The following is a 9,435-nucleotide window of genomic DNA, read 5'->3' as shown; positions in this document are numbered from 1 at the left end:
GTTGCTGAATTTCATCTAAATATTTTATCTATTTTATTTTTAAATGTTTTATTTTGGTCAAATGAAATTAATTTAAATACTATCATATTTTCATATTCATTTTCACCAATGAGCAGGATTTCCTGACACAAATGCATTTTGTCTTATTGCCTAGTGAATAAAGTTCTAGATTTCTGTGATGTGGGGCAGAAAGAGAAGGACTTGTTCTTGATGAGCTCCTTGACCCATGATTTACCTATTTTGCTGCTAGCTACCAGACTCCAACAGTTGTTCTCAAAATTTTAGGTTGGTATCTTCTTTTTTTTTTTTTTTTTTTACAGTTTATAGATATTAAGTCAAGGCCTGTGATCAAAACAGGGATACAGAGGGCCAGCTTCTAGGCTTTGATACTGCTCATTCTGAACTGCAGCAGCAGCACAAAGGAGATGAATAGTTAACCTAACATGGTAACTAGGGAGTCCACTAATATAGAAAAATAAAGTCAATGGAGGTAATTTTATCCCAATGCACCCTTCCTTCTTCCTACACAACACAAGGGTATAACACAGAATTCACTATATTCTGATCCCTGAGTGGTGCAGCAGTCCATAGTGGAATGCAAGTGGAAAGAACGTACAGCAGCCCTTATACTGCCTGTTTAGATGCAGCTTTGGGAACTGGAATGGTGGCTTTCTCTTCCTAATGTCAGGACCCAAACTAAGCAGAGCTCAATGACACTTACACCCCTTTGTTGATGTCCAAATCACACTATTCCTTGGCAGGAAAAACTCTTTGTAGCTGACAGGAGTTTTGCCTGAATAAACCACAATAGAATCAGGTCCATATAGTTTACCATACGGGTCAGTGAAATTAAGTAATTTCAATAAAACAGTAATAATAAGAGTAGACTTTAGCAAATGACAAATCCTTTTTTTTTTGGTTTGTGGGCTAGTGAATATGGGTGGAATTTTCAGAAAGCTCAGTATTGTCAACAGCAGTTTTACAAATGACTTCAGTGAGAGCCAAGATTAGAAAAGATCAGGTACTTCCAAAAAACTCACCCTAGATTGTTAACCTACATTCTTCACTGATTTGGAATTTGTGACACGACTTTTATCTTTTGTAACTTCATTTCACAGGATCTATTCCACTGTGAGATCATAACCAGAGCCTTACAGGACACAAATTATGGACTGCTGTCATTTCAGACGTTCTGAATGCCTTGTGACTCAGAAATCAAGAGAAGGTCAGGGTACATTTTGTAGATAGAAATTAAAGTGTCCCATAAAGAAGAAATAGCTTGATTACAGGGGGACACTGTGCCCAATGCCAAAGCTTTCAAAAGGACAGTTCAGATTCTCAGTCCTCTGATTTTTGATGTTTCTGAGAATTTCCAAAAACTCCTCATTTAACCTACCTCCTAGTAGGTTAGCAGGAAAGCCATGGCAGCATGAAGCTTAACACAGGATAATTTACCTGCTGCTTCTTGGGTATATTAGCCTATGCCAAGTTGTGTGATGCTGCATCTTGGGTATTTCTACACTACCTTGTAGTCTGAAGTGCAGACATACCTTATTACCTTAAGCTCATTATGTGATGACAGACCACTTGGGTTCCCCCCCCCAAATAAAAGTATCCTTGTGGAAGGCTCAAAAACAAACCAATTTTACACATGTAAAATAGAAATATTATTCCTCCTGCGTCACAACTCTATGCTTGTCCTTACACATAGAAAAAGCATCTCATGCTAAAACCTGCTTGCATGATGGGAAAAAAAAAGGCCACATCTTTCAGACTGCAGCAGAGCTGGACCAGGCATTACTGAATCCTTCACACCACTTGTGGAGCCCACAAAGAAAACTTCATGTCCTGTCACAGGCACAGATGAACACTAGCTTTGGAGTCTGTGATGGTTTTCATTCAGAGATTTTTCTCTCAAGGAAAGAGTTTAAAAGGGTTTACTTCTAGATTCTCATAGGCCAAATTGGCACAGCTCCACAGACTGCAATGACCTTATGCCAATTTACACCAGTTGAAGACCGGTCCAAATCACTACACTGCCCTGCATTAGTGGTGCTACACATTTGTTAGAATGGGTTAAGAACTGATAGACAATTAGGCGGGAGGGTGTTCCCCTGACAATGTTTTGTCTGTTCTTCAGGTTTAGATTCTGCCAATGTCTCTGCCAAAATGTTACTCCATGATTAGTTCATCTCATGGCTTAAATAAGACAATTTGCAAGAACGAAAGAGTGGCAAATTTGGCAATTTTGTAAACTAGTAGCTAGTGATGTAATTACTGGGTAACACTGAAACAGAAAAACACAGACAAAAGGGTGATTTAGGGAAAAATAATTTTGCAAATAACTTAGTTACATGTTTGCTCTCCTTGTGTTGTGAGATATAAGTATCTGAAAGCAAGTTTTAGCTTAGTTTTAAGTTCTTGAAAAATAGAAATCTTCAAGAAAGAACTTCTGAGTCATTTATGCCCCTATGATACACCACTAAGTGACTACATGATGCACTGAAGGGTCTTTCCTGTGCTACACAGAGATATAAAACAATCTGTCCTTGTCATTTCTATATATTAAAGCTGACTCAGTTGTCTCCTTATAATTGCAGTTATTCTGCTCCTGGATTCATTCAGAGATGCTCTTCCCCTAGGAGGATGTGGTGGAGTTAGAACTGGTAAACCCACATCACCATTGCTCTTGTGCTTATTGGATGCTGGTGTATTAGCAGCTCTCGAAATGCCACACAGCCCTGAGAGTTTGATTTCCTTCCCAGAGTTTGGACTCATAAGGTTTTTCTGCCCATAACTATTGACCAGCGCAGCACAGGAGGTTACGCTGCCCTGAGTGAGAGAACATTGTGACAATGGGAAGTTTCCACTGAGTGTCTTCAGTTCCACTATTTGTTCTCTGGCTTGAGTCAATGCTTCAGTTAGTCCATAGCGTTCCTCACACTCCCTGCGCACCGTTTCCTGGAGAAAAGAGTTCTGAAAGCAGAAAGAAACACATGCTTTGTGAAATACCAACAATAAAAAAAAGACAGATGCTACATGTGTTGAACTCCTCAAACTGAAGGTACTGAGGATCAGAGGATGATGTATGGTACCACACAGGATAAGGAAGGGGGTCTAAAATGATAATAAAAATGGCCAAAGCAAACCAGATACCCACATTTCTAGTTTTTCACTTGGGCTCTGTTCTTTTTTCACAGTTTTATCTGTCAAAACAATTGCCCTGTAAGTGGTGCACAATGAAGCATAACCTGACCCGATGGCAAGTGAAGAGTTGGTTTGAGATGACTACATACATCTAAATACAGGTATTTGGCTCACAGTCTTCTAACAACTTGGTGTAGGTAGCCTGGATGGACAGCACAGTAGATATATTTTTTTTGCCAGAAGACTTCTACTATTTCAGCACTTAGTGGTTAAAAATTTCATATGCCATCTCGCAATCTGCTTCCACAGTTAAAACTCATGCTAAATATTTCCCGTATTCCTGCTTAGTCATACTATTGGGGCATTTTTATTTTATTTTCAGTCTTTGCATAAGAGCTGTTCTAAAAGGTCACAAGTTCACTTCTGCCTCAAATTGTCAAATAGCAATTTACTAAAAGCTACAATGGAACATCTAATCTGCTGAATCCATAATGCATCTCAAGAGTTATCAGGAAATACATTTTTCCTACCTCAACTTTCATTAAAAAGAAAGTAGTGCATTTATTATCCTCTGTTATGATGCTTATATTATTTCCAATGGTCTCTGAATCAAAGAATTTGTTACAAGGCCTGCCAACTTTCCCCATCACTGCTGCTATGCGTTGTGTCATTCCAAAGCCAATGACCTACGGTCTTAGATTTGTATCAAATGAGATGGCAAACCATGAGTCTCAAAAACTCATTACAACTAGTATCTTTGAAAGCTGCTCAAAGGGCAACATTAGCTGTAATCCCAGACTTTCACTCTTGCCAACCCTCCGTTCACAATTGTTGGCAGAAATGGGAAACAGAAAAGTGAGTTATCACAAAATTACTGTTGTAAATCTGCCCACACACCTTGAAAACAGGGAGAAGGGGATGCCTGTTTACAGAAAAGAAGGAAAGACAGTGGGGAAAGAAGCTGAGATATGATTAATATACAAGTAATGTCACATACAACAATCCCAAAAGTGAGGTGATCATAAAATAGCATCAGATGGAATGGGAAGGTGGTGGAGGGGAGGTAGAGGGGAAGGAGGCCAGGAGCAGGGAAAAGAATAAAAGAAAAGATGGGGTCACAAAGAAGCAGCAAAAATAACCAGCTCATTTCCCTTGCTTGCCACATACCACAACTTACTGAGGAACAGCCAAGATGGAGGGAAAAAGAAAAGGGAAAAAATGAAGGGAGACAAGTACTTTAGTACTGGCAACTACTGAGATCAGAAGGCAGACAACCAAAAAGAAGAAAAGGAAGAAGGAAAATAGCCCCCAACCCCCAATTCTCAGATGGCTGCAGCTGGAGTACTGCGTCCAGTTTTGGGCTCCACAATTTGAAAGGAATGTGGAGAAGCTTGAGAGGGTGCAGAGGAGAGCCACGCGCATGATCAGAGGTCAGGAAAACAGACCTTATGATGAGAGGCTGCGAGCAACGGAGCTATTCAGCCTGGAAAAGCACAGGCTCAGGGGTGATCTGGTGGCCACCTATAAGTTTAGCGGGTGCTCATCAGGATCTGGGGGAACATCTGTTCACCAGAGCCCCCCCAGGCATGACAAGATCAAATGGTCACAAACTCCACTGTGACTGATTCAGGCTGGACATAAGAAAGAACTTCTTCACTGTCCGAGCCCCCAAGGTTTAGAATAGACTGCTGCCACAGGTGGTTCAAGCACCTACTTTGAACACCTTCAAGACACATTTGGATGCTTATCTTGCTGGGATCCTATGATCCCTGCTGACTTCCTGCCCCTGGGCCAGGGGGCTGGAATCAATCCTGCGGGGTCCCTTCCAGCCCAAATGTCTATGAAATCTATGAAATGTTAGGCTACAACTAGCCAGTGATTGGTGAAATCCTGGGCATCTGGAATCCTGGGTGTCTGGGATCCTATGTTGCAAGCAATCAGATATAAGCAGGGATCTGGGTTTTCTGTTTTCCCCAGAAAAACAGAGTAACCCACGGATTGTGGAGTTTTTACTGGAGGCAAACACGGATTTCTTATTTTACCAGAGAAACCCATGGATTGTGCAGTTTTGCGATGAGCCCCTGCAGGCTGGCAGAGTTCCAGCCTGCAGGGAGCTGGTGGGGAGCAGGAGGATGGTGGTCAGGCAAGGGGCACCATGGCCACCAGGCAGCCTGGAGCAACTCCCACAGATAAATTGGGGGTGTGGATTGAGACCCCCATAGGGAGGGAGGAAGGGATGTAGGGAGTTGAGGAGGGCTGGGTCTGGGGCTGCTGCCCAGCTGGGCAGTGCCTGGGCTTGGGGCCTGGCGCCACAACATGCGGCTGTAGGGCCCTGGTGGGGAATGGGACAGTGCTACGGGTGGATTGTCTGGTGGGGTGGGGCTGGCTCCCTACCACTGTACACATTCCCAGGGAGGCAGGGGGACCCATGCCCCCACAGCTGTGTGCAGGGCGGGGGCTGCATGCTGCCCACTTCAGGTTTGGGCTCCCACCCTGATGTCCTCCCCCAGAGTCTCCACAGCCCAGCGTTTGTGACCCGGTGCTGCAGGGAACAGCAGATTTGCACAGAAAGCTGCCTGCCACTGCAAGCCCCATGCTGTCCGGGTCCCCCATGCACAACCCCGTGCTGCCACCCCCACTGAAGTCACATGCACAGAGGACACCTTGCTAGGGCAGCGCAGAGCTCGCAGTGGCAGGCAGCTTCCTGTGCAGCTCCACTGTTACTGGCAGCACTGGGTCCCATACTCTGGGCTGCGGAGGCACCGGGGAAGGGCAGCAGGGCAGGAGCCTGTAGCGGGCAGCCTGTCCCCACCCCGCACACATATGTGGGGGTCCCTGTGCCCCCCAGAAGTGCATACCATGGGGGGGAGCAGCTGCCCCCTCCCGTCTGAGCCTGCAGTTGGCAGCAGGCAGCAGCAGGGCGGGAGGGGAGGGAGCTGGGCTCTGCTCTGCTGCAGCAGCTGCCACCTTCTGCCAGGGGCAGGGGGCTGTGGACCCAGGTCCCTGGCCCCTAGCCCTGGCAGCTGGGAGCCCCCTCCAGCAGGGCTGGGGGAGCAGGAGCCATGAGTGGGGGGGTGAGAGGCACCAGCAGGGCTGGGGCAATGGGGGAGTGAGGGGCACCAGCAGGGCCAGAGAGCTGTGGGAAGGGATTGAAGGGCACTAGCAGGGCTGGGAGGCTGGAGGGGGGAGGGTGAGGTGCACCTGCAGAGGGATGTGGGGAGGAAATGAGGGACACCAGCAGGCGGTGGGGCTGTGGCAGGGAGGGAGGGCTACTAGCAGGGCTCGGGGCTTTCATTTTAATCACAGATTTTGTGGATTTTATCAGAGAATTTGTGATTCTTTTTATCAGGGAAAACCAGGATCATTGGTCATAAGTAATATTAACTGAACTGAGCCATGTCAGATGGCTTTGCCTTTCAAGTTAAAACTGTGGTAAGTGACCAATATTGTGAGCTTGGGCATTCTTGGGACGGGAGTGGCTGGTACTAGAACTAGGAGGGAACTTCATTAGCTAAAACATGAAATCAGAGCAATCTAGCTAATTTTCAAAAAATAAAAGTAAAAAATAAAATAGAGATTTTAAAGGCTGAGAAAGCAAACACAGCATGAAGAACATGAGGCAGCCTCTGATGGCAAAAAAAATAAATAAAAACAGGTTTAAACTGGACAGAAGAAAAGACCACCGGGTTCAAACTACAAGATTTCTACCAGCAATATTCTAACTCCAGTCTTACAGAACCATTTTCGTAGAGGCAAGAATGACTTTTGTTGTAGAATTTTATGAAAAGTGTATGAAAAATCCAGACAGTGAAAAATGCATGCAAGCCAAGGCATTGGCTGTTTTGCTTATTTCTACTGGTCAAGTTGGTCACATCATTGTGAATAAGTCATTTAGCACATTAGTGCTCATCTTCAAGCTAAATGATTGAGAACTGCTCCTGAAGTTTTGCAAATGCATTCTTTAATCATTATTTTTTGCTAAATAGTTTAGGCAAACATTTTCCATCTTGGGATTGTTTGGAAACTATTTACTGTGATGATATACCAAATTTATAATATTGTTCCTGATCCCTAATAAGATAACTGAAACTCTTCACAAATGATGGAATTTCCCAAAATAATGTTACATGGAAGCCGAGTACAGTATTAGTAATACTGTACTTCTACCTTCCTAAGACAAACAGGGCAGATGAGATGGAGAGACTAAAGGAAGAGCAAAAAACAACAGAATTAATTTGATTCAAAGGCTAGGTATAGACATTCAAAAAGCTCAAGGCAGAACTGATCTAAGTTATGTGGTTTTGTGTAAGCAGTGTAGTTTAGATCAGTGATGAACACAAATTTGCCCTTTGGGGGCGCAGGGCGTGGGTTGGCGGTGGGAAGGGGTGCAAATCTTAGAATGGATTCCATCATTCTTAAACCAGTCTAAGTACTGAACTTCTGTTTTGTTACGGGTATAGACCAGTTTCCGATCACTTATACCAGTTAAAGTGTAATGTCTGTACCTGGTCAATAAGGTCAAAGCACTCACAGCACGCTAGATAGCTAAAAAGTATATATGTGTACTTTCTTAAAGTTACTTGTCCAGCTAAGTAACTGCTGGAGTTGCCACAGAAACGTTATACATGATCATGGATGGGAAGTGGTCCATAAGACAATTTCTCCAATTTCTGTGAAAAATTCTGAGTGCCCCTGAAACAGGAGAATAACAAAGAAACAACAAGTAGACAGCACTCTAATTCATGCAAAATATACCTTGGTTTGCACTAGCCATTCCCTAACTGTAGGAATAAGCTGAGTTGTAGGCAGGTTCATATTCATGTAGCATCTTGAGAATGAGACTTGTAGTTTCTTTTTCAGGCTGGGTGCAAGACTGAGACAATGAACTGCTACAACAAAGCAGCTAAGGTCTAATAAATAGCACAGAATCTCAGTGACCTTAAGAGAGGGCTACTGAAATCAGTGAGGCCTGAGAACTATAGATCAGAATAGTCAAGATGGAAGATGAGCAGTCAGGAAAGCCAACCGTACCTTGTCATGCATCCACAGGTGCATCTCAAGCAGGTCCAAAGAAGTGATCCTCCCCCTCTATGCGGCACTGCTCAGGCCGCAGCTGGAGTATTGCATCCAGTTCTGGGCACCGCACTTCAGGAGGGATGTGGACAGCATGGAGAGGGTCCAGAGGAGGGCCACTCGCGTGATCAGGGGACAGCAGGGCAGGCCCTACGAGGAGAGGCTATGGGACCTGAACCTGTTCAGCCTCCACAAGAGAAGGCTGAGGGGGGATCTAGCGGCCTGTTACAAACTAGTCAGGCACTGGGGGAGTCCCTGTTCCCCTGAGCGCTACCAGCAGTGACTAGAAATAACGGTCACAAGCTGGCAGATGGTAGATTCAGATTAGACATTAGGAGGCGCTACTTCACAGTCAGGGCAGCTAGGATCTGGAACCAACCAACTTCCAAGAGAAGTGGTGCTGGCTTCTACCCTGGGGGTGTTTACGAGGAGCTGAAATGAACTCCTAGCCAGTGTTGTTTGACCCCAGTACTCTTTCCTGCCCATGGCAGGGGGTCAGACTTGATGATCTGCTCAGGTCCCTTCCGACCCTAGAAACTATGAAACTATGACATGCCCAAACCACTGGGTTCCTTAGAAACCATTTTTTCCACCTGATGAAAATTCAGGCACATTTGAATCAAGGTTAGCAGCACTTCTGCTTAAAAGCTTTGTTGTTAAAAATATTTCCTGTGAAGATCTGAGGCTATTACTTCTGAGGGACATGCAGGTTGTTTTCAAATCCAGAAAAATCACTGGGGAAACAAAGGCTTTTTCACTAAAGAGCTTTATCTAAAAGGTAAGAACCTGACACCTACTTTAAAGCACATGTAGAAGCAGAATTTGATGAGGTGAGATAGCAAAGAAATTTACTGGAAGAAGTTATACAGTCATGAACAATAGAAGAACAGCATAATTAGAGGCTTTATTCAACCTATCTAACCTGTGTGCCATCTGAGTGCAAAGTGCCTTGTCGCTCAAGTCACATGATAATATGTATAAAAAATGGTATATAAAAAGTGGTTCTTTAACTATTTCTTTCCACAGAAAATGTATAGGAAAAAGTTAGGGCTGACTTTTCTTCCCCATTCCCAGTGAAAGATTCAAACCTGTTTTAATTCTGTGAACCACCAAAATTCCCATTCTCTTGCTTACTGGTGTATAAAGCTAACCCCATGCTTTTCTGTATGGCTATTCTGAAAGCACGGACCACATTTTAGAGCAGAAAAAGAGGAA

At 44.2% G+C, this 9,435-nt stretch overlaps 1 protein-coding gene across 1 annotated transcript in view; it reads right to left on the bottom strand.

The window, feature by feature from the left end:
* Positions 1-512: 512 nt before the first annotated feature.
* Positions 513-9,435, bottom strand: part of LEKR1 (leucine, glutamate and lysine rich 1) — a 162,735-nt gene continuing 153,812 nt past the window's right edge. The window contains exon 12 of the mRNA XM_019532510.1: positions 513-2,976. Coding sequence (XP_019388055.1) covers positions 2,566-2,976 — 411 coding nt within the window. The 3' untranslated portion in view covers positions 513-2,565. The remainder of the gene's footprint in view (positions 2,977-9,435) is intronic.

The sequence above is a fragment of the Crocodylus porosus genome, unplaced genomic scaffold (genome assembly GCF_001723895.1).
Source record: "Crocodylus porosus isolate Cpor-Errol unplaced genomic scaffold, CroPor_comp1, whole genome shotgun sequence".
Taxonomy (NCBI): Eukaryota; Metazoa; Chordata; order Crocodylia; family Crocodylidae; genus Crocodylus; species Crocodylus porosus.
Note: the sequence above shows the minus strand (reverse complement) of the source record. Positions and strands in the feature narration are given on the sequence as shown.